The sequence below is a fragment of the Oncorhynchus keta genome, chromosome 18 (genome assembly GCF_023373465.1).
Source record: "Oncorhynchus keta strain PuntledgeMale-10-30-2019 chromosome 18, Oket_V2, whole genome shotgun sequence".
In the NCBI taxonomy this organism is placed as follows: domain Eukaryota; kingdom Metazoa; phylum Chordata; class Actinopteri; order Salmoniformes; family Salmonidae; genus Oncorhynchus; species Oncorhynchus keta.
Window position 1 is genome coordinate 12,049,386 of NC_068438.1, and position 25,471 is coordinate 12,074,856.

General features: G+C 44.7%; 1 protein-coding gene and 1 pseudogene across 1 annotated transcript in view; both read right to left on the reverse strand.

The window, feature by feature from the left end:
- Positions 1 to 1,356: 1,356 nt before the first annotated feature.
- LOC118396940 (transmembrane protein 25-like) lies at positions 1,357 to 6,257 on the reverse strand (annotated as a pseudogene).
- A 1,000-nt stretch (positions 6,258 to 7,257) lies between these two features.
- The window catches only part of LOC118397260 (serine/threonine-protein kinase SIK3 homolog), a 56,739-nt gene continuing 38,525 nt past the window's right edge, over positions 7,258 to 25,471 (reverse strand). Inside the window, 11 exon segments of the mRNA XM_052467394.1 lie at positions 7,258 to 11,182; positions 13,292 to 13,418; positions 13,864 to 13,993; positions 14,265 to 14,431; positions 14,623 to 15,036; positions 15,039 to 15,086; positions 15,089 to 15,321; positions 16,571 to 16,913; positions 17,098 to 17,201; positions 17,435 to 17,493; positions 17,841 to 17,960. Of these exon segments, the coding sequence (XP_052323354.1) occupies positions 13,297 to 13,418; positions 13,864 to 13,993; positions 14,265 to 14,431; positions 14,623 to 15,036; positions 15,039 to 15,086; positions 15,089 to 15,321; positions 16,571 to 16,913; positions 17,098 to 17,201; positions 17,435 to 17,493; positions 17,841 to 17,960 (1,740 nt within the window). The 3' untranslated portion in view covers positions 7,258 to 11,182; positions 13,292 to 13,296.

Genomic DNA, 25,471 nt, shown 5'->3' on the forward strand with positions numbered 1-25,471 from the left:
TGAGCATCAGTTTAGGTGTTTAGAGCATCTAAAACACTGGTTATACTTCCCACATGGCATCAGTTTAGGTGTTTAGAGTCAGTTTAGGTGTTTAGGTACAGTATACTTCATCTAAAACACTGGTACAGTATACTTCCCACATGGAGCATCAGTTTAGGTGTTTAGAGTCATCTAAAACACTGGTACAGTATACTTCCCACATGGAGCATCAGTTTAGGTGTTTAGAGTCATCTAAAACACTGGTACAGTATACTTCCCACATGGAGCATCAGTTTAGGTGTTTAGAGTCATCTAAAACACTGGTACAGTATACTTCCCACATGGAGCATCAGTTTAGGTGTTTAGAGTCATCTAAAACACTGGTACAGTATACTTCCCACATGGAGCATCAGTTTAGGTGTTTAGAGTCATCTAAAACACTGGTACAGTATACTTCCCACACTGAGCATCAGTTTAGGTGTTTAGAGTCATCTAAAACACTGGTACAGTATACTTCCCACACTGAGCATCAGTTTAGGTGTTTAGCCATCTAAAACACTGGTACAGTATACTTCCCACATGGAGCATCAGTTTAGGTGTTTAGAGCCATCTAAAACACTGGTACAGTATACTTCCCACACTGAGCATCAGTTTAGGTGTTTAGAGCCATCTAAAACACTGGTACAGTATACTTCCCACACTGAGCATCAGTTTAGGTGTTTAGAGCCATCTAAAACACTGGTACAGTATACTTCCCACATGGAGCATCAGTTTAGGTGTTTAGAGCCATCTAAAACACTGGTACAGTATACTTCCCACACTGAGCATCAGTTTAGGTGTTTATAGCCATCTAAAACACTGGTACAGTATACTTCCCACATGGAGCATCAGTTTAGGTGTTTAGAGCCATCTAAAACACTGGTACAGTATACTTCCCACATGGAGCATCAGTTTAGGTGTTTAGAGCCATCTAAATGCGTTAACTTGATTCTACAACTGCACCTTTTGATGATTCAGTTCATGGCAGTCAGAGTTATTAGCCTGGTCCCAGATCTGTTCATGACATATTGTCACACCAAACAGAGAGACAGCACAAACAGAAATAGGACCAGGCTACAGATTTATTCCAGTCAGCTTGAAATACACTAAACAATTAACATAGGACCTGATATTCTGAGTTTCTGATTTTCACTGAATTAAGTTGGAATGTGATTACCTGCTGTAATAGGTTCATCTGGATAAACCCAGAGTGAGATCACTACCTATCGCATCTCCCTGATCGGTTTCTCTTGCTGGTCTCCGCCTGTAATCATCTCAGCATCTCTATTGGTCCTTTTTGAAGATGAGATTGGCTGACAGGCAGTCTTTCACAGGTTCCTATTGGCCGGTTGAACTGTGGTTTGACCACCCAGTGGTGGGACTGTGGCATAGTAGACAGAGCCAGATCTCATCACTGCTCTTGCTGTTCACCTTATTTGATGTCATCCACCATGGAGTACCGGGCAAAGCCTGGAGGGGGAGTCAACAACAAACTTTATAACAATGTACGGACATATGTGGTGCACGGTATATACACACAAACAATAGTTACACACACACACACACACACACACACACACACACACACACACACACACACACACACACACACACACACACACACACACACACACACACACACACACACACACACACACACACACACACACACACACACACACACACACACACACACACACACCACTTTGTAACAGCCTGAAAATATGTAACATTACATTAGTGTGGAGTGGGCCAACTAATTTCCATTCAACAGGTAAGCTAACCCTAAACTTCTGAACCCCGTCTCACCCCTCGCAGCATAGGCAGCAGACAGATCCTCCTCTTCCTCGCTCATCTTCTCCCCAAGGTGGTGTTTGGCGGCCTCTCGTGCTACAGAGTGATGAGGAAGTAGAATAACAGATGGGACGGAGTCATGGAGAAGACCACCGGGACAGGTGCCAATGCCCAGGGCACCAACATGGCCACTCTGTTTGTTGTTTTGGAATTGCTTTGCACCAATTGATGAGACTTTTACCTCGGTTCTAATGAGGTATCTGTCTCTCAGCAGTAGTGTCTTACCTTTACGCAGGGTGCTGAGGTCCTGGAGTTGCATGTTGGAAGGTAGAGACATGTTCTCTCTGGGTAGGTATATCTTGTCTACCTTCATAGTAGGTGAATCGACACTGACACAAGAATCATGGGGTGTATTCATTAGTGCACACTGTTGCAAACCAAAGCAATGAAAATCAGTCTCTTCTTGGATAAGTTCAGGTATGTCCCTCCCCATTTTGGCATGTGTGCTTCCGTTTGTTTCCTAGTGAATACATATACATACATGTAAAGTATATTATTATACAGACACTTGCCTTATATACTGTACTGTAAATACAAACAGAGGAGCATGCGCATGCATAAATATATACCATTGAATACAATACGTAGGTATTACATTTTACCAGACGCTCTTATCCAGAGCAACTTACAGTAGTGGTGAATGCAGACATTTTCATACTCCCTCCCACTTTACCTTTTTTTTCATATTCAAAGAAAGACACATTTTAAACCCACACCTACGCTGACAACTGAAACAAACAACAGATAAACTAGCCAAATAATGTACGTTACCATTTTTTCACCATTATAATCTCGACTGGCTCATCTGAAAAGGGACAGGCACAGACATTTTTCAGAGACTTAAAGTACCTCATTCATTGAATCATGAAAATACAACAGTTCCTCCCACCCTCCTTGCTCCCCTGTCTCATCGATGACGGTCTTGCCCTTGTGCAGAAGGCAGAGGATGAGAAGGGTAATGAAGCCCACTGCGCCCCTGTCAGGATGCCCAGCACCGGCACCTCCACTCTGGACTGGAGGAACACTGGAGAATACAGATACAGGACTGTAGTAGAAAAGGGGTCTTTTCACACTGTTGAGTGGAACCAAGCTGGGCCAAACCAAGCTATGCTCAGGTGGCCTGGTTACGCGTCCACCCTTTGCAAGACAGTCTGGTTCAGTACCATAGTGAGAAAAGGGTAAAAGTGATAACGACCTGCCAGAGTTAGGTTGCTCTGAGCTGCAACGACACTGTTGCTGGTGTTCACAGAGACGTTCCCTAATAGACTGCTCAGGGTGACCTGCAGCGTATGATTGGTCAGCCATGGGTAGCTCCGCGAGTCCAGAATGAGGAAGTCCGATGTGTTGGCCACCAGCTGGCCAGACTGGTCCACCCAGGTGATGTGGGCAGGGGGGTTGGACCGTACCAAGGCAAAGAGGACCAGGGAGAGGCCAGGGTCTGAGGTTTCAGTGTAGTGAGCGTATACACGCAGAATCTCCGGCAGGACTGGGATAGAAAAGGTATGGGAACATAACAAATAGAGGGAAACTGAGCATCACATCAGTTCAATATTACTGGGTCTAAATAACCTACAGTGGTGGGATCATATTGGATATTGATATTCAATGAGAAGATCTGAGTAGGCAGAAGGACTGGGGTTAATACTGTATTTGGTTATGACACCTTAACAGCCACAAGATATAACCATATAAACACATTCCCCACAACACATCGGTAGATCATTCAACGAGCCTCCTGACACTGCACATTGAGGGTGACGGTGGAGTTGTAGCTCTCTCCACTGCGAGGGCTGGAGGCGGCACACACCAGCTCTGTATCCCACTTCCTGGCTCTCAGAGAGAAGGTGCTGTTGTGCTTGGAGTCCGATTTAAGCAGCCCAGACTCCTCCACTGATGTCATCACCAGGCGCCCAGGTGTCCGTTTGTCTGCCGGCTGTCTCTGTCGCTTCCCGTTGAGATACCACATCAGCAGGGGCGGGGCATTAGGATTCCAACCCTCTGACTGGCAGTTGAACTTGTGGGTGACATTCTCTTTCAGTGTTAGTGCAGCTTGATGCCGTCCATCAATCTTGGGATCATGTTCGATCGCACCTGGATGTAGAGAGAAGTTTATATGTTCAAAATATGTGCACTTGAAACCCAGTGTCCATTTAAATGTACTTTTCATCTGTTTCTCATGAGAATCATTATCCTTAATCAATATATTGTGACTCATAAAGTACTCAGTATTTGTTGGAGGAAATTATAGTTGAAATGATTAATAATGTATACATTTCAATTAGAACCATTTATTCTAATACTATTATGTTATGGTATGAAATGTATGGGTTCTTGGTTAAGCTGTTCCTGAAAATGTAAGTAAAACAAATTAATTGTCTGTACCTTGCGGGAAGGTTAAGGGAGAGGGATGATATATCTTTTCTGACAGATAAGAATGGTCCTTGATATTCCATTAGTGGATGAGAAGATATCTTTTAGACAGATTGGAATGTCTGGTTTATGAGGGGAGTAGAAGACATTTCCGGACCTGAAAACACTGTGCTATTGTGTGGATCGGAGAGAGTGTGAGAAACTGATGATGTCATTTCATGTCCTCTCTTTAAATGTAAGGTTCTTTGTATTTTGAGTTAGTACTCTCTTGAATTAAACGCTGTTACCTGGCTTTTAAGACTGGTCTCAATCTACTTCATGCATAATTAATGAACTTACAACTCATTAATGAGATAGAAAGAGTGAGAATTTGGTTTTGGCTACAAAACATATAGGAATTTAGAATTCCACTAACAGTAGTATACTGTGTGGTGGTATATTTTCCATGATCCAGTCTTGTTACTGACCTGTCCATGCCCAAGCCAAAGTGTGTAGCAGCAGGACAGTGGTGCCTGGCCCTTGCATCAGACACAGACACTCCATGCTCGTCCACAGGACCACCAACCCCCAGCTGCTGAGACAGGGACAGGACAGGACAGGACAGGACAGTGATTGCTCTCCAGTGACTGAATAGAGGGATTACACAGACAAGAAAATGACAAGGAAAACAGAGGTGGACCAACAGACAGAAACAAGACAGAGAGAGAGTGCCAGAGAGCGAACACTGACATGTAAGAATTACATTAGCCCTAGAAAGAAAGACAAGAAAACACTGACAGAAGGAAAGAAACTGGAAGGAAGACAGTAAAAACACACCGGAATAAAGAGGATAGATCCCTACGAGAGACAAAGAGAATGTGGTGAACACAAGTTGAGACAGATAAACAACTAATGTGAACAGAACGTCAACAGAGGAGCAGTAGCTTCTTGGACAATCCATTAAAAAAAGACAAAGGAACAGCCAATCAGAGAGGATACAACAGTCTATGAAAGACACAGAAATAGCCTAAGTGCATTTCAAATTATTTTTTACATTTTAGTAATTTAGCAGACTCTTATCCAGAGCAACGTACAGTAGTGAGATCATACATTTCCATACTTTTTTCGTGTTTGGTCCCCTGTGGGAATCGAACCCGCAACAATGGCGTTGCAAGTGCCATGCTCTCCCAAATGAGCCACATGGGACCATAGGCATATAAAGACACAATGAACAGTGATGAGGAGAGTTAGAGCAAGAGTTGATTATGCTCCTCACAAATTATGCTCCTCCCTGAATCCAAAGTATTCAATCATTTGCTGGCTGTCCAAATTTGATTTGTGAGGAGCTGCAGTGTAAATTCTGAGTAGGCCTCTATCAGTAGATTAAAAACACAGGCCTGTTTAAAAGAAGTCAGGGATTTCACACCACACATATGCAAATGAATGTGTGAAAAGGCACCAGAAATGACAAAACGCCTGATACTATTAATCACGGATGGTCATAGTCACATGATCAATGTGTCACTGCCTTCCACTAAAACAGGAATGTAAGCATGACATCAACATATAAAGCTGACGGCATGAGAATAGTATTCCCCGAATCAACAATTGTGCAATCAGTCTAGTAAATAGAGGAGTGGAAGCTTGTCATAACAAGCACAGGCACGATGGATTGAAGGCAGTAACGGACAAGAGTGGGCTAGACTCTGCACAACACACTTAATCTGCTGTGCAGGGATGCATGCAGTGTCTCAAAACACACCCACCCCCAAACACATACACAGCAATGCACACAGCACTGTCTTTCAAACTCAGATACACCAACAAACAACACATAACAGTCCTAATCTTTCTTCCCCCATTCTTTATGTTTCTCTCTCTCTCTCTCTCACACACACACACACACACACACACACACACACACACACACACACACGTTAGTGTTACCTTGGCACAGTCGACAGAAAGGTGGTGGGATGATTCAGCCTGTCGGTCCTCCATGCATGCTGGGTAGGGTAGTAGAGGAGACGATAGGCAGCCCCCCGGCTCACTCAACTACACTACACACACACACACACACACACACACACACACACACGATCCTCCGACTGCAGCAAGCAGCATTTAGTGGCTGACGCAGACAGTCATGCTGTCGCCACACAGATAACAAGGGGAGAGGGGGAGCGAGAGGAAAACGGGACAAGCTACGCAATGCATCTGTCATTTAATGAGCCACTAACCATGTATTCCAAGGTGTGCGCGAGAAAAAGGGCGAGATGGCTGGAAGGAGAGTGATGAGGGGGCAAGGTGTCAGTCTTAAGGCACAGGGACTACATTTATCCATAATTCTTGTCCATCTTCCAATCGCAGCATCCCTGCCTGCCCCTCCCCTATTACATACTACAGGGCTCCCATAGATCTGTGCTCAGCTACCGTTGCCTGAAAAGCAACTGCAGTGCAGCTCTACAGACAGACCAAAGAAGATGATCACAGAGCACTGCAGCACCGAGGTAGAGGGATGTAGATCAATAGCTTACCCAATGATCCACTTTCATCCCTACAGTGCTCCTGTGTCAGTGGCAAATAGGTCCTTTCCTTAAATCTGACAAATACAACTAGTGGAGTTATTCTTCTTACCCATGAGGATTTCAGGTTTGTGCCCCATGTATCACATACTGTCAAATATGGAGTATATGTCAGGGTTGATCATTTTTAAATGCAGTCAATTGAGGAAGTAAACTGAAATTCCAATTCCAGTGGGAATGTTCTGTTTACTTTCTGAATTGACTTCATTGAACTGGAATAGAAAGCAACCCCGTTAGAGTGCATAAAGATGTTTGCCGTCGGTGTACATGTTTGACCATCATTAAGTCTGCTCCTCAACTACAAGCAACTGCATCACAATAACTTCTATCTTTTGTATCGAGTCAATCAGTATGAAATTCAGACTGGCAAAAGACAAGCATTAATACAAGCAAATTTTCCACACAGGTGGTATACAGATTCCTTAAATGTATCTAACATCATCCAAACACATTGTCTTTTTAAATTATTTATTTATATATATTTATTTAATTCATCTCAGTTTGGTTGGAATTCTATTTAATCATTGTTGCACTTTAGTATTTTTGTACTAAAAAAAAAAATGTAAAAAATGAAAGGATAGAAAAAGAGAACATAGGATACAGGTGCCGAGCAGAGAGGTGGTTTACAGACGATGAGGGGGAAGTCAGACAGAAACAGATAAGGAAGAAGAAAACGAGGAGGTGGTCCCTCATCAGCAACACACACACAGTCCCTCGCTGGACCATGATGCACTGGGAGTCCTTGCGGACAAGGGGGAGGATAGGTGGGCGGATCATTCTCCCAAACCCTGCGCTCACTATCTGAGCTGTACATACTGCGTTGGGGTCAAAACTCGAGACCGCTCAGCTTATGGTCAGTTCCTCATTTCTCTCCTTCTGAAGCATTGGAGGACTGAATCCAGTATTGGGGCTGGAGTAGGTCTCCCTTGCTGATCATGTGACAAAGGGAGGGACTGAGAGCGAGAAAGAGATAGAAAAGGGAGGCAGCATATGTGCAGAGTAGTAGTCTCCTCCTGGAGATTTGGCCGTAGCGGGGCCAGAGTCGGGAGGAGAAGCAATGTCCATTGTGTGCCGGCCAATAAGGGGGGCGATGAGGTCGGAGACGGAGGGTACCACTGCAGATTGGGGGAGTGAGGAGAGATGGGTTCTTTCTCTCTCCACCTCTAAATGTCTTATGATGATGATGGGGATGATATGTCAGCTACAGTGCCTTGCGAAAGTATTCGGCCCCCTTGAACTTTGCAACCTTTTGCCACATTTCAGGCTTCAAACAAAGATATAAAACTGTATTTTTTTGTGAAGAATCAACAAGTGGGACACAATCATGAAGTGGAACAACATTTATTGGATATTTCAAACTTTTAACAAATCAAAAACTGAAAAATTGGGCGTGCAAAATTATTCAGCCCCTTTACTTTCAGTGCAGCAAACTCTCTCCAGAAGTTCAGTGAGGATCTCTGAATGATCCAATGTTGACCTAAATGACTAATGATGATAAATACAATCCACCTGTGTGTAATCAAGTCTCCGTATAAATGCACCTGCACTGTGATAGTCTCAGAGGTCCGTTAAAAGCGCAGAGAGCATCATGAAGAACAAGGAACACACCAGGCAGGTCCGAGATACTGTTGTGAAGAAGTTTAAAGCAGGATTTGGTTACAAAAAGATTTCCCAAGCTTTAAACATCCCAAGGAGCACTGTGCAAGCGATAATATTGAAATGGAAGGAGTATCAGACCACTGCAAATCTACCAAGACCTGGCCGTCCCTCTAAACTTTCAGCTCATACAAGGAGAAGACTGATCAGAGATGCAGCCAAGAGGCCCATGATCACTCTGGATGAACTGCAGAGATCTACAGCTGAGGTGGGAGACCCTGTCCATAGGACAACAATCAGTCGTATATTGCACAAATCTGGCCTTTATAGAAGTGTGGCAAGAAGAAAGCCATTTCTTAAAGATATCCATAAAAAGTGTCATTTAAAGTTTGCCACAAGCCACCTGGGATACACAAACATGTGGAAGAAGGTGCTCTGGTCAGATGAAACCAAAATTGAACTTTTTGGCAACAATGCAAAACGTTATGTTTGGCGTAAAAGCAACACAGCTCATCACTCTGAACACACCATCCCCACTGTTAAACATGGTGGTGGCAGCATCATGGTTTGGGCCTGCTTTTCTTCAGCAGGGACAGGGAAGATGGTTAAAATTGATGGGAAGATGGATGGAGCCAAATACAGGACCATTCTGGAAGAAAACCTGATGGAGTCTGCAAAAGACCTGAGACTGGGACGGAGATTTTGTCTTCCAACAAGACAATGATCCAAAACATAAAGCAAAATCTACAATGGAATGGTTCAAAAATAAACATATCCAGGTTTTAGAATGGCCAAGTCAAAGTCCAGACCTGAATCCAATCGAGAATCTGTGGAAAGAACTGAAAACTGCTGTTCACAAATGCTCTCCATCCAACCTCAGAGCTCGAGCTGTTTTGCAAGGAGGAATGGGAAAAAATTCAGTCTCTCGATGTGCAAAACTGATAGAGACATACCCCACGCGACTTACAGCTGTAATTGCAGCAAAAGGTGGCGCTACAAAGTATTAACTTAAGGGGGCTGAATAATTTTGCACGCCCAATTTTTCCGTTTTTGATTTGTTAAAAAAGTTTGAAATATCCAATAAATGTCGTTCCACTTCATGATTGTGTCCCACTTGTTGTTGATTCTTCACAAAAAAAATACAGTTTTATATCTTTATGTTTGAAGCCTGAAATGTGGCAAAAGGTCGCAAAGTTCAAGGGGGCCGAATACTTTCGCAAAGGACTGTATATTACAGTTCCCCTCCATTTCATTTACTGCACTCCCAGCACCGAACCACCCTACAACCCCTTGCCTGCAAAATCTACCCCCAAAAAGCAGAGAACGATAACAATGGCAACTGCATCAATGATTGAAATGATAAAAAGTAACACAAATAATCACTCTCCTCTTCAAGTGTCTCAATAATAAAACAATAAGAACAATATTTTTTTATGACAATGAAGGAGACTTCTCCCTGTACTCTTTTGGCTAAAAATCTCAATATTCCCCCCCAAATTAAAAAAATAAAAGAAATATGACATCTGAAGACATCAAAAAATACAAAATAATAACAATATAAAAATGCCTCCCCAACACCTCCCCCCAAAAATATGATACAGAAATTGCAATCTATACATGGTGTCGCTGTACAGAGGAGGAAGGGGAAGAATGTCAGTTAAAACTACCCACAATGCCACAGTCACAAGAGGGGGCAGGGGAGCGATGGGGAGTGGAAAAAGAGGGAGGAAGGATGGAATGAAGAACAGCGGTGGGGGGGAAAGAAGGGCATAAAACATGAGAGAACAAGGGAGTGAGAAAAGGAACAGGCAGTATGAGAGGGTAAACAGGGAGAAGAATAAAAGATAGCATTGAACTGAAAGTGCAGAATTACATAAGTAATCAAAACTAAAATGTTGTCCTCCTTGCAACACAGAACATTTTTTTTCCTTTAATAATAATGGTCATTATAATCATAATAACAATAAAAACTTATTTTACAGTAAACAGTAATAACAATAATAGTAACAATAATGATCATAACTTTTAGATGAACATTAGCCGTAAAAATTAATTTTAAAAACAATTAAGATAAAGAATGACAGAACAGGAAAATAAAATGTAAAAATGAGAGCTGGTTGTGCTGTGCAATCCTCGATGTCACTGAGCTCCATTGTTTGTTTTTTTAGCACCCCTGAGCCTGAACCAAACCCATCCCCGCAAGCCCAACGTAATGGGTCATTCTGAGAGAGAGCCTCATAGGATCTGAGATCACAGTCCGCTCCGGAATGGTCCACCGGAATACAGCGGAGGGGAGAGGGAGGAGCGGACAGAACCTCACAGGAATCCCCACGCACAGACTTGGTGTGAATACTTTGGGTTTGTGGCTGAGTGTTTGCACGTGTATGTTTATGTGATCTATATATTTTGCCTGTATGACTGCCTGGGACATTGAGGCGCATGAGTATGTTGCTATGGCAACAGTTGGGGGAGGGGGACCACAAGGGGTAGGAAGGAAGAAGTGAATGGGGGTGGCAGAGCCCAATCTATCCAATCGGGTGGAAGAGCAGAAATGGAGAGAGCCAATGATGGCAATGCTTGCTAGATGGCTGTGCAGAACAGAATGCTGGCATTGGACCCACTCCCCTCACCCAGCCAATCCCCGCCCACCCACCCTGGACTGCAGCCTGCCCTCCCCCAGGACTGACAGAGAGTGCCCCCTCCAGACAGACAATGGCGGTTTGGCGTGATGCTGCTCAACACAGGTGGCTGATGTGGACCTTTATACACAGGACACGCTCCTAGGAGAGAGAGAACACAGAGGGACAGAGTTAACGCTAGGGGTGAATCCCAATCGTCTTTCCCTCATCTCAAAACACATTGAAAGAGCAGATCTGAGGTTCCTCCCCACGGTCCTTCTCCTCCAGTGCACTTAGAGAAGGCGGTGAAAGAGGAGGTGAGGAACCAAGGTAATACTATTGAGATTCACCCTCGATATCCCCTAGCTAGGAGCACTAATAGTTCAAGTACTGTGCTTTATCATGTTCACCTCTTGACCAACAAAGTCAGTACTGTGAATGAGAATCAGGCCAAAAATGACCTGCCTGGCAAAATGAAGGTTTAACTAACTGACAGCTGATCTAAGAACAGCATTAACAAACAGTAGCAACAGTATGGACAACATGATTCTGGCTAAAGACATTCACTCACTGTAGACGGAGTGTAGCGCAACAGAGTCATACTGTAAGGTTGTCCAAAATGGCTCTCTATTCCCTATATAGTGCACTACTGGTCAAAAGCGAGAGTTGCACCCCTTCTGAAAAAACCTACACTCGATCCCTCCGATGTCAACAACTACAGACCAGTATCCCTTCTTTCTTTTCTCTCCAAAACTCTTGAACGTGCAGTCCTTGGCCAGCTCTCCCGCTATCTCTCTCAGAATGACCTTCTTGATCCAAATCAGTCAGGTTTCAAGACTAGTCATTCAACTGAGACTGCTCTTCTCTGTATCACGGAGGCGCTCCGCACTGCTAAAGCTAACTCTCTCTCCTCTGCTCTCATCCTTCTAGACCTATCGGCTGCCTTCGATACTGTGAACCATCAGATCCTCCTCTCCACCCTCTCCGAGTTGGGCATCTCCGGCGCGGCCCACGCTTGGATTGCGTCCTACCTGACAGGTCGCTCCTACCAGGTGGCGTGGCGAGAATCTGTCTCCTCACCACGCGCTCTCACCACTGGTGTCCCCCAGGGCTCTGTTCTAGGCCCTCTCCTATTCTCGCTATACACCAAGTCACTTGGCTCTGTCATAACCTCACATGGTCTCTCCTATCATTGCTATGCAGACGACACACAATTAATCTTCTCCTTTCCCCCTTCTGATGACCAGGTGGCGAATCGCATCTCTGCATGTCTGGCAGACATATCAGTGTGGATGACGGATCACCACCTCAAGCTGAACCTCGGCAAGACGGAGCTGCTCTTCCTCCCGGGGAAGGACTGCCCGTTCCATGATCTCGCCATCACGGTTGACAACTCCATTGTGTCCTCCTCCCAGAGCGCTAAGAACCTTGGCGTGATCCTGGACAACACCCTGTCGTTCTCAACTAACATCAAGGCGGTGGCCCGTTCCTGTAGGTTCATGCTCTACAACATCCGCAGAGTACGACCCTGCCTCACACATGAAGCGGCGCAGGTCCTAATCCAGGCACTTGTCATCTCCCGTCTGGATTACTGCAACTCGCTGTTGGCTGGGCTCCCTGCCTGTGCCATTAAACCCCTACAACTCATCCAGAACGCCGCAGCCCGTCTGGTGTTCAACCTTCCCAAGTTCTCTCACGTCACCCCGCTCCTCCGCTCTCTCCACTGGCTTCCAGTTGAAGCTCGCATCCGCTACAAGACCATGGTGCTTGCCTACGGAGCTGTGAGGGGAACGGCACCTCAGTACCTCCAGGCTCTGATCAGGCCCTACACCCAAACAAGGGCACTGCGTTCATCCACCTCTGGCCTGCTCGCCTCCCTACCACTGAGGAAGTACAGTTCCCGCTCAGCCCAGTCAAAACTGTTCGCTGCTCTGGCCCCCAATGGTGGAACAAACTCCCTCATGACGCCAGGACAGCGGAGTCAATCACCACCTCCCGGAGACACCTGAAACCCCACCTCTTTAAGGAATACCTAGGATAGGATAAAGTAATCCTTCTCACCCCCCTTAAAAGATTTAGATGCACTATTGTAAAGTGGCTGTTCCACTGGATGTCATAAGGTGAATGCACCAATTTGTAAGTCGCTCTGGATAAGAGCGTCTGCTAAATGACTTAAATGTAAATGTAAATGTAAAATGCCCTGGTCAGAAGTAGGGCACTACACAAGGAATAGGGCACCATTTGTGACGCAGCCTAAGTGCATGTGCGTACCTGTGTTAGACCCCAGCTTGCTCCATGCTGTACTGCAGGTCTGGGGGTTTGTAGCTGTGAAGGATGTTGCTGGTGCAGGACGACGGGTAGCAGGCTCCAGCGTGGAGCTCTCCCTCCACGTCACATACTGCCAGGAGAAAACACACACACAGCCATTCAGAAGGAAGAACTCCTCCATGTTCAAGGCAGGTATTTGGTGGGTATTGTGAGTGCATGAGCATTATCCTCCGTGGCTCAGTTGGGCGGCAGGTAGCCTAGCGGTTAGGACGTTGGGCCAATAACCAAAAGGCCGCTGGTTCGAATGCCCGAGTAATCAAGGTGAAAATCTGTTGGTGTGCCCTTAAGCAAGGCACTTAACCCTAATTTGCATCAGGGGCGGCGTATTACTATGGATGACCCTGTAAGTTGTTTTTAGGATAGAAGCATCTGCTAAAATGGCATATATTACACTATACATTAGTCATGTGATATAAATAATTTTAAATAGTTCACATTTGACCGAGTCTGCCATGTTTCACTCACTTTAACCCATTTGGTGTGTGTGTGTGTGTGTGTGTGTGTGTGACACTGACCCGACTCTTCCCGCTGGTGGAGCTGCTGGCTTCCTGTCAGAGGTGATTGGTTGAGGATGTCAGACATGCGGGCGGAGCTCAGAGCCTTGCCAGCCAATAGGCTCATCCCAGTCATGGGCTCGGCCTGGTCCTGAGGAGGTACAGAAAGACACGTTAAGTTCATAAATGCACGCAATGTTCAATTCCAAATCAACCCCTCGTCCCTACCCTTAGGCATGCAATACAGATCGGAAAATATAGGTATGAGCAACACAGTGCATCGTGCCCTCTGATAGGTAAATTAAGACCTATCCATTGAAACTATCCAATCGTTTGAGATCTACATAAGAGGCTGAGAAATTCTGTACATTCTATTTCTATGGTCCCAAACAGAGCACATTATGGCACCGTGAGAAACTCACATAGGCGTCGTCGCTGGTCTGGATGGTGTGGTGGCGCTGTAGCTGGCCCCGGGGCCGATAGCCGTCCCCCTGGGGGACCCTGGTGGAGTAGCCCACTCCATTATGGTCAGGCACGCCCTGCTCCATAACCTGCTGCCCCTGGGTCCTGCAGTCAACATGCTCATTGTCTGGAAAGGGGGGAGAGAAGGAGGCATGGATTACTGACGTTAACAATGTAGACTGTAGCTTGTGAGACCGAAGCAGGAGAGCGTGTAAAACGCATGCGAATATTAACATACAGTGACGTGAAAGCTGTTTGAGGCTACAGAAATAGAATGACTAGGTTCTACGTCTGTGGTTGAGCCTGCTTGGCCATTACCTCTGGTCGTGGTGGTGCTTCTGATGTAGCAGTGTCTGTGTGTGGGGGAGTTGTAGGGGGGCGTCCCTCCCCGGGGGGGGCCCAGTAGGTCATGGCCATCCCCACAGCCTTGGGCCTTGGCCAGGAGGCCCTCATGGTAGCCGGGCGGCAGGTCATCCTCCTCCATGCTCTCAGAGTGGGGTAGGCTGGGGGGCTGGACGTCTAGGGGCATGATCTGGAGGAGGTGTTGGTAGGGGCTCCCCGGCTCCAGAGACTCCCCTTGGCCGAGCTGGCGCAGCAGCATCTCCCCGTAGTCCTGGGGCACATTGGGGGGCGTGGGGGGTGCCGGTCGAGGGCTCTGCCTCTTCAGTAAGGAGGCCAGGTCCTGGGGGGGCAGGCGGGGGTCGGCGTGGCCCGTCAGGGAGTGGCGGGGGAGAGGAGACCCTGTAGGGTGGGGGTGACGTGCTGCTGGGGCCGGTACTCCAGGGGGTGGGGGATAGGAGAGCCTGCTGCAGGGCAGAGGGGCTCCCGTAGCCCCCGCCTCCGGCCCCACCGACCACCGCACCCTGGTAGGCCTCCATGCCTGGCACCTTAAGGGAGGTCCCCTGGAGGTAGGGGTTGTAGCCACCCACCACCCCCGAGGCCCGAGATCCCTCACTGAACAGATGGGGGTTGTTGAAGGCGGCCTGGTCGTATGTGTTGAACCGTCCGAGGCTGCGACTGGGGAGTTAGGGACCCAGGGAAGAGAGGGAGAATAGTCAGCTAATGCCATTTGCAACCAAACGTACCATCCAACACAAACTCCAGCAAATACTGAGAGAGTTCTTTGAGGAAAAAAACGAATACACCATTGAGATAGTATTCTGGATGAAGGAAGTATACAAGAAAAACATGACAGTTATTATTATTAGTAGTATAGAACTGAAAGGAGTTATTTATGAACAGTATGAGAGGAGTATGTCACAGTGACAATACAGTTCGACATGTTCTTCTACACTTTTAACTGCAACACTTTGGTTGCAACTCCGCTATTATGGGTCAAAATCAGCACAGAAACCCGTACGGTTTCAAAGGTCACAAGTCCACTGAGGGGTGTGCAAGCAGTAAAATACACACAAATGCTGTAGCTGTTCCAGAGGAAATGACAAGAAAATCAAAGGATGAGGTAACTGCCAAGCTTGGCTAAATACAACACAGACAGGTAGGTGCAGAGCTGCCTATAGCTCCTACAGTATGGTGACACTACTGCCGTTAGTACTCATCCCACCACTTACGTCCATTTTAGTCAGCCAATCTCAGTGGAGGATTCAGGTGGTGACGTCTTCTTCTTCTTCAGCCAAGTACGTTGTTTTGAGTTATCAATAATAATACCGTTATCAACCCACAAGGATATGTCTGAAGTCCACTAGCCTATCAGGTGTAAGACTCTGTGTGTCACTAAATGGCAGGGGTGTCTAAAGAATTTTCCCTGCGGGCCGCATTCCGTCTTCCCCGAGGTCCCAAGGGCCACACTTAACGTTGGTTATATTTCCTCACAGTCAAAATGTGCAAAACATAACATAAGCATCTATCCATCCATCGCTTTTGGGATTTTCAGCCCATATGTTTGACACCCCTGTTACATAGAGTACTTTGATCAGGGCACATGGTCTAAAATGGTTCACCATATAGGGAATAGGGTGCCACAGGCAACACAGTTTATAAAACTGTACTATGAGTGAGTTTTTGGCTTCAGGAACATGGTTTCCTAGGGTTGACTGAGGTATGAGAGACTGAAATCTACAATAACTGTGAACATTATGAAAATGAAAAATAAAAAGGTGGGGAGAAAAATGAAATTGAAGAATTCACAAAGAAAGTCCAAAACACAGAATTGAAGAACATGAAAGTTGAAGAAAAGTGCTGGCAGAAAAAGATGTGCGAAGGCATGCCGGTTCAGGCACAAAGTGAGCAGCGGTGTGAGGGTCACCTGTGGGTCTCGGCGTTGTCTGCACTCAGCTGCTTCCCCAGGACCCGGTGGGCGCACGGAGTGGAAAGGAAGGCATGCTGCTGGCGCTGTTGGGCCCCGCCCCCTCCCAGCTCCACTTCCTGCACCTGGATAGTCACTTGCTGCTGGGGCATGGGGACGCCCCCCCCACGGGAGGAGGAGCAGGGCTGCTGCTGGGGCATGGGTACACCCCCGCCACAGGAGGAGGAGCAGGGCTGCTGCTGCGGAGGCAGGGTGACGGGGCGCAGGCCGCAAGGGGGAGGACTCCCGCTGGAGGGCTGATAGAGGGCGGGGCCGTGCTGGTACTGAACCGCTGATGGCACACCTGTGGGAAGGAGGGAGAGATCAGTCAGTCAGAAGAGAGCAACTGTACCTACAAACGGGTTATTTCAACCATCACTTCGTCCTAATAAGGGATCCTTAACAATTTAGTCATATTGACCTGTATCGTCCTTGTCTAATAAAGAAAGACAAGTAAGGCAAGTAAGACAAGTGGAGTTCGAACTCACCATGGCCCTGCATCATCGCTGTTGGAGGGGGACTCTGATTGGGCTGTCTGAACAAGTGGTTGCTGGCATGTGTAGGCGGTGGACTGGAGGGCTGGATACGCAACCTGAGGGAAGGGAGAGAACAGACAGGGATGTAAATAACACTCATTAATAGAGCGGCACAAAAGCCTGGCTTGTTGGTGGAGCTTCTCTGACCTGCATTACATGTGTTTAGCAGACAATTGCCATTGAGTGTGTTATTTTGAACCAAGGTGTCTAAAAATAAATGATTGTTTTTAGTCACTAATGATTATCATTAGTCTCTCGCTCAGAGTTGCTGTGTGTGTGGTGTTCTCACCTCTGGAGCTGGTGGGTAAGGTGACTGGGCTGGCACTCTCCGTGTCCCAAAGACAGGGCCTGCAGAAGGGGGAGAAAGATTCAGACAATGGAAAAACAATTCAGGAACACATCATGGCACGTGTTTACTGTATTTGTGTCACATCGACCAGCCTTTCATGGTGTCTTTCAGAGAGAGAAGAGATGGGGACAGAAATGTCTAGGCTAGGGTCATGGTGACTTGCATCTGCTAGTGTAGAAAACGCTGCTCCCGCTGATACAAACCATGCAGTGTGCGTGTCGTTCTCTGTGTGTGTGTGTGTGTGTGTGTGTGTGTGTGTGTGTGTGTGTGTGTGTGTGTGTGTGTGTGTGTGTGTGTGTGTGTGTCCATGTGTGTGTGTGTCCATGTGTGTGTGTGTCACAGTGACCTGTATCTGCTGGTGTAGAATCTGCTGCTCCTGCTGGTACAGGAAATGCTGTTGTTGTGTGTGCTCAAGCAGCCTCTCGTCCTGGGGGCAAGCGTACATCTTCTGCAGCTGCTCACACTCCTGGTACACATACGCGCACAAACACACAAACATATTGTCGTTAGAGACCACACAAAGAAAGACGGTGGCACCCGGAATATAAGGAATAGCATTATTTGCTGTCACGTTCACTCAGAATAGCCCCATCCAATGACAATAGAATGCAACGATAAACGAGGCTCAAATCAATCCAAGTCCAGATCCAAAAGGCCTCTTAACAGGTTTTACCCCCAAAGCCATTAAGACATAGTCACTTTTCCCCTACCTACATGTACAGTTGAAGTCGGATGTTTGCATGCACTTGGGTTGGAGTCATTAAAACAAATTTCTTGTTAACAAACTATAGTTTTGGCAAGTTGGTTAGGACATCTGCTTTGTGCATGACACAAGTCATTTTTCCTACAATTGTTAACAGACAGATTATTTAACTTATAATTCACTGTATCACAATTCCAGTGGGTCAGAAGATTACATACACTAAGTCTACTGTGCCTTTAAACAGCTTGGAAAATTCCAGAAAATGATGCCATGGCTTTAGAAGCTTCTGATAGTCTAATTGTCATCATTTGAGTCAATTGGAGGTGGACCTGTGGATGTATTTCAAGATCTACCTTCAAACTCAGTGCCTCTTTGCTTGACATCATGGGAAAATCAAAAGAAATCAGCCAAGACCTCAGAAAAGAAAAATTGCAGACCTCCACAGACCTCATCCTTGGGAGCAATTTCCAAATGCCTGAAGGTACCAAGTTCATCTGTACAAACAATAGTGTGCCAGTATAAACACCATGGGACCATCATGTCTCTAAGGAAGGAGATGCATTCTGTCTCCTAGAGATGAACATACTTTAGTGCGAAAAGTGCAAATCAATCCAAGAACAACAGCAAAGGACCTTGTGAACATGCTGGAGGAAACATGTACAAAAGTATCTATATCCACAGTAAAACGAGTCCAATAGACATAACCTGAAAGGCCGCTCAGCAAGGAAGAAACCAGTGCCCCAAAACCTCCATAAAAAAAACAGAATACGGTTTGCAACTGCACATGGGGACAAAGATCGTACTTTTTGGAGAAGTGTCCTCTGGTCTGATGAAACAAAAATGGAACTGTTTGGCCATAATGGCCATCGTTATGTTTGGAGGAAAAGGGGGAGGCTTGCAAGCCATATAAGACCATCCCACGGGGGTGGCAGCATCATGTTGTGGGGGTGATTTGCTGCAGGGTGGATTGGTGCACTTCACAAAATAGATAGCATCATGAGGTAGGAAAATTATGTGGATATATTGAAGCAACATCTCAAGGCATCAGTCAGGAAGTTAAAGCTTGGTCGCAAATGGGTCTTCCAAATGGACAATGACCCCCAAGCATACTTCCAAAGTTGTGGCAAAATGGCTGAAGGAAAATAAAGTCATGGTATTGGAGTGGCCATCACAAAGCCCTGACCTCGATCCTATAGAAAATTTGTGGGCAGAACTGAAAAAGCATGTGCGAGCAAGGAGGCCAACAAATCTGACTCAGTTACACCAGTTCTGTCAGGAGGAATGGGCCAAATTTACCCAATTTATTGTGGGAAGCTTGTGGAAGGCTACACAAAACATTTGACCCAAATTAATCAATTTAAAAGGCAATGCTACCAAATACTAATTGGGTGTATGTAAACATCTGACTCACTGGGAATGTGATGAAAGAAATAAAAACTGAAATAAATCATTCTCTCTACTATTATTCTGAAATTTAACATTCTTAAATGAAGTGGTGATCCTAACGGACCTAAAATAGGGAATTTTTACTCGGATTAAATGTCAGGAATTGTGAAAAACTGAGTTTAAATGTATTTGGCTAAGGTGTATGTAAACTTCCGACTTCAACTTTACCTCGACGAATCTGTACCCCCACACAATTGACTTGGTACCGGTACCCCCTGTATATAGTTACTGTTATTTTATTGTTGCTCTTTTACTTTAGTTTATTTAGTAAATATTTTCTTAACCAACAATGCAGTATTAAGAAAAATAAGAGCTAAGGGCTTGTAAGTAAGCATTTTACGGTAAGGTCTACACCCGTTGTATTTGTCGCATGTGGCAAATAAGATTTGATGTCAAAAGACCATTTCCTTCTTATGTACATTTGATGGACAATAAAGCTTTTTTAATTCAATTGAATACATTTCAGAGTCCATGAGGTTTGTATATAAGGCATGTTGTCCTTCCTTACACTTCTAAAATCGCTGTTGACTCCATAATACAGACCCGTTTATTTTCGCTATTGCTTTGTTGTGCACTGTTACAATGACCTTGGAGATCCCTCCGCCACCTCTCATCCCAGCCTTGACATTAAACTGTTAAATCGATTAGCTGATGTCTAGCCTGGTCCCAGATCTGCTTGTGCTATCCTTTCAGCATGACAAAGAGTTGACATGACAGCACAAACAGATCTGGCACAAGGATAGCTGAAGTGGTTTTGGGTGCCGAGAAACCTTTAGCTCTGACCGAGGGCAGAGGTGCCGTCAACATCAACGGCAGCGTGTTTTGTGTTGCCTCACCCCCGTAACCCAGCAGCCTAGTGTTTACTCCGACCACGTCACCATTGAAATTGAGTCTATGGGATTACTCCTAATTACCACTAGCTACATCAGCACCCGTGGCCAATCCCAATATCCCCTTCAACCTGCCTTTAAACCCTCTATACCCATCCTACCCTGGCCAGGGACCTCTAACCTCTTGATACCCCCCTCGGTGCCCCCACCTTGGATCTATAGTACCAGTCAAAAGTTTGGGCACACCTACTCATTCCAGGGTTTGTCTTTATTTTTACTATTGTAGAATAATCGTGAAGACATTACAACTTTGAAATAACATGTATGGAATCACGTAATAACCCAAAAACTGTTAAATCAAACTCTATTTTAGAATTGAGATTCTTCAAAGCAGCCACCCTTTGCCTTGACAGCTTTGTACTGTCTTGGCATTCTCTCAACCAGCTTCATGAGGTTGTCACCTGGAATGCATTTCAATTAGCAGGTGTGCCTTCTTAAAAGTTCATTTGTGGAATTACTTTCCTTCTTAATGCGTTTGAGACAATCAGCTGTGTTGTGACAAGGTAGGGGTGGTATACAGAAGATACCCCTATTTGGTAAAATACCAAGTCCATATTATGGAAAGAACAGCTCAAATAAGCTAAGAGAAATGACAGTCCATCATTACTTTAAGACGTGAAGGTCAGGCAATGCGGAACATCAAGAACGTTGAAAGTTTCTTCAAGTGCAGTTGCAAAAACCACCAAGCACTATGATAAAACTGGCTCTCAATAGGACCGCCACAAGAAAGGAAGACCCAAAGTTACCTCTGCTGCAGTGGATAAGTTCATTATATAAAACTGCACCTCAGATTGCAGCCCAAATAAATGCTTCACAGAGTGCAAGTAACAGACACATCTCAAGATCAACTGTTAAGATGAAAATCAGACCTTCATGGTCGAATTGCTGCAAAATAAACACTACTAAAAGGACACCAATAAGAAGAAGAGACTTGCTTGGGCCAAGAAACGAGCAATGACACCGGTGGAAATCTGTCCTTTGGTCTGATGAGACCAAATGAGAGATTTTTGGTTCCAAACGCTGTGTCTTTGTGAGATGCAGTAGGTGAACGGATGATCTCTGCATATGTGGTTCCCACCGTAAAGCATGGAGGTTTGCTGGTGACACCGTCTGTGATATATTTAGAATTCAAGGAATACTTAACCAGCATGGCTATCACAGCATTCTGCAGCGATATGCCATCCCATCTGGTTTGCGCATAGTGGGACTAACATTTGTCTTTCAACAGGACAATGATCCAATACACCTCCAAGCTCCAGGGCTATTTGACGAAGAAGGAGAGTGATGGAGTACTTAATCAGACTACCTGGCCTCCACAATCACATGACCTCAACCCAATTAAGATGGTTTGGGATGAGTTGGACCGCAAAGTGAAGGAAAAGCAGCCAACAAGTGCTCAGCATGTGGGAACTCCTTCAAGACTGTTGGAAAAGCATTCCAGGTGAAGTTGGTTGAGAGAATGCCAAGAGTGTACAAAACTTGATTCAATATGTGTTATTTAATAGTTGTGATGTCTTCACCATTATTCCACAATGTAGAAAATAGTAATACATTTTTTTTTTTACTTTGAATGACTAGGTGTGTCTAAACTTTTGACTGGTACTGTATGACAAAGCGACTCTTTGGCTAAAGCAATTCAGTGTCTCAATCCAACGCTGCACAATCAGTCCTTAAAATGTGTATGGAATCCAACTAATTGAAGGTTAAGTGGGAGTAAGTGGATGAGATCAATGGATATTTGTTCACACTTCTACAGCATGGACATTTCTGTAGGCTGCTGCCTGCACGCTTAGGTGCAGAAGGAAGATACAATGAGACAGAAGCGTACGGGGTAAGGCAGGACAATGCTTAGGAACTGCAGGGATTCCCCAAATAAGTATTGTAGACCACAGATCAACGCAAAAAATACAAGTTTGTCTTTATATATTTCAATATAGTTCAGCCAGCCCTTGAGTTGTGCAGGTGAGAAAATGTAGGGGGAAAAATTGACAAAAAAGATGGAAAAATGAAGCCGGAAAAGTGCATTGATTACTAGTTCTTTACATGGAAATATATTGAATGAAAAGCAGAAAAATAAAAATGTCTGGTTTCTGGGAAAACTCAAATGGTATGGTTTCTGGAAAAAAAAAGATGGATGAAAGAGAGGGATCTTTAAGTAAACAGACTAAACAAGAACCAAAATGCGTTTTAGTGTCTGCACCCTCTCTCTACACTGGTTATACCCCGTACCAACCTGTTCCATTGTAAGGCAGGACCAGCAGGATCAGGTGGGTAGGGTAAATAAGGACCAGCACGGATGTGACAGAATGAGAATTAAGAGGCATTTAAATCGATGGGATCTCAATGAAGAGCCAGTCCATGTTTCACACCACCTGGACCCTCCAGGGGTTCAAGTAAAGCACTTGGAAAGCCATCTATCTGCGTGCGTACGCAAGTGGTTGTATTGTGACAAAGGAATTAATTGAATCACGGTAAGACCCGCTCTTTTCACTGAATGCATTCATAAAAGAATTTCCAGTGACGCCAGACTGTTTGGTATGACGATAGAGGACGTCAGGGGCCAGGCATTAAACACCAGCACAACACCAGGTGGAGATGTTCACACTGAATCTATGTAGTCTAAAGAGGCTCAGGATCTAAATCTAACACAGCACGCCTGTCCTTTCACTGTGTAGGAAAACAAACTAAGAGGAATTACATGGAAAGTGAGTGGATGACGTCAAGGGAGGCTTGTGTGGCATTCACACTTGCGCCCCAGGAGTTGTGGGCAGTCCGGGCACCGATGTAGGATGCATGCATGCTTAGGAGCAGCAGGTAGATACATTGGTGCAGGTACGGGGTAAGGCAGGGCTATGCTTAGGAGCTGCAGGTAGAGGTAAATCAGGACTAGTCTCTCATGAAAGAAGAACACAGTAAAAGGGGGTGTATAGAACCAGGTGGGGGTTTATAGTCCTAGGTTTGGGCGTATAAACCAGGTGGGGGTAGGGTTGTGGCGCTCATGACATTTTGTCGGCCAGTGATTGTCATGTAAGTATACTGTCGGTCTCAGGTAATTGAACGTAATTAACAAACATGTTTATCATCTCCTGGCTTCCACGCATAACCTATAAGCCACTGATGCAGACCTTTGGAACATCTACAAGTCTAATAAATCCATGTAATATAGCCTACACCATCACAATAAATCCATGTAATATAGCCTACACCATCACAATAAATCCATGTAATATAGCCTACACCATCACAATAAATCCATGTAATATAGCCTACACCATCACAATAAATCCATGTAATATAGCCTACACCATCACAATAAATCCATGTAATATAGCCTACACCATCACAATAAATCCATGTAATATAGCCTACACCATCACAATAAATCCATGTAATATAGCCTACACCATCACAATAAATCCATGTAATATAGCCTACACCATCACAATAAATCCATGTAATATAGCCTACACCATCACAATAAATCCATGTAATATAGCCTACACCATCACAATAAATCCATGTAATATAGCCTACACCATCACAATAAATCCATGTAATATAGCCTACACCATCACAATAAATCCATGTAATATAGCCTACACCATCACAATAAATCCATGTAATATAGCCTACACCATCACAATAAATCCACTTTAGGTGTGATACAAACATTAGCTTATATGTTCTGATTTTTAACACATTCTAAGGCTGCATAATGCGACACGTTTTGTTTTAAGTCACATGAAACGCTTGAGCTCTGCAGTTTCTTGTGCAGGCTGCACGCACTTCATCAATCGCTCAGTCACAATTTGACAAGCACTTGACAATATTCTCACCCATCAGACTACTCAATGTAATCTGGTCGTTACATATAGCCTAGTAATATATTAAATTTCAATTTGCCATATATTTTTAAACTGTGCTGTTTCACAAAAGTCCTGAACATTTCTAGTCTCATAGTTAGACCGACTTTAAATTAAAGATAAACATTTTTGCCAAAAGTATTATTATATAATTGATCGATTGACTATGACTGTTCAAATCACCCAGTAGTGCTACCTGCACAGTTAGCCTAGTAATATAACAGTATGGACAGTACAACATTTTTGCCAAAAGTATTATTATATAAAACAAATGATCCTGTCTCTTCACAGCAAAATCTGCAGAGCTGGGATGGTTGTATCCCCCATACACACTATCGTTCAAAAGTTTGGGGTCACTTAGAAATGTCCTTGTTTTTGAAAGAAACCAAATTTTCTTGTCCTTTAAAATAATATTGATCTGAAATACAGTGTAGACATTGTTAATGTTTAAAATTACTATTGTAGCTGGAAACGACAGATTCTTAAAGGAATATCTACATAGGTGTACAGAGGCCACTTATCAGCAAGCATCACGTGTTCCAATGGCACGTTGTGTTAGCTAATCCAAGTTTATAATTTTGTGTTAGCTAATCCAAGTTTATCATTTTAAATAGGCTAATTGATCATTAGAAAACTATTTGTTGAAAACTGTTGTCTGTTTAAAGAAGCAATAAAACTGTTGAGTATCTGGTGCATAAGCATTTGTGGGTTTGATTACAGGCTCAAAATGGCTAGAAACAAATACTTTCTTGGGAAACTCGTCAGTTTATTCTTGTTTTGTGAAATTAAGGCTATTCCATGCGAGAAATTGACAAGAAACTGAAGATCTCATACAACGGTGTGTACTATTCCCTTCACAGAACAGCACAAACTGTCTCTAACCAGAATAGAAAGAGGAGTGGGTGGCCCCGGTGCACAACTGAGCAAGAAGTACATTAGTGTGTCTAGTTCGAGAAACAGACGCCTCACAAGTCCTCAACTGGCAGCTTCATTAAATAGTACCCGGCAAAACACCAGTCCCAATGTCAACAGTGAAGAGGTGACTCCGGGATGCTGGCCTTCTAGGCACAGTTAC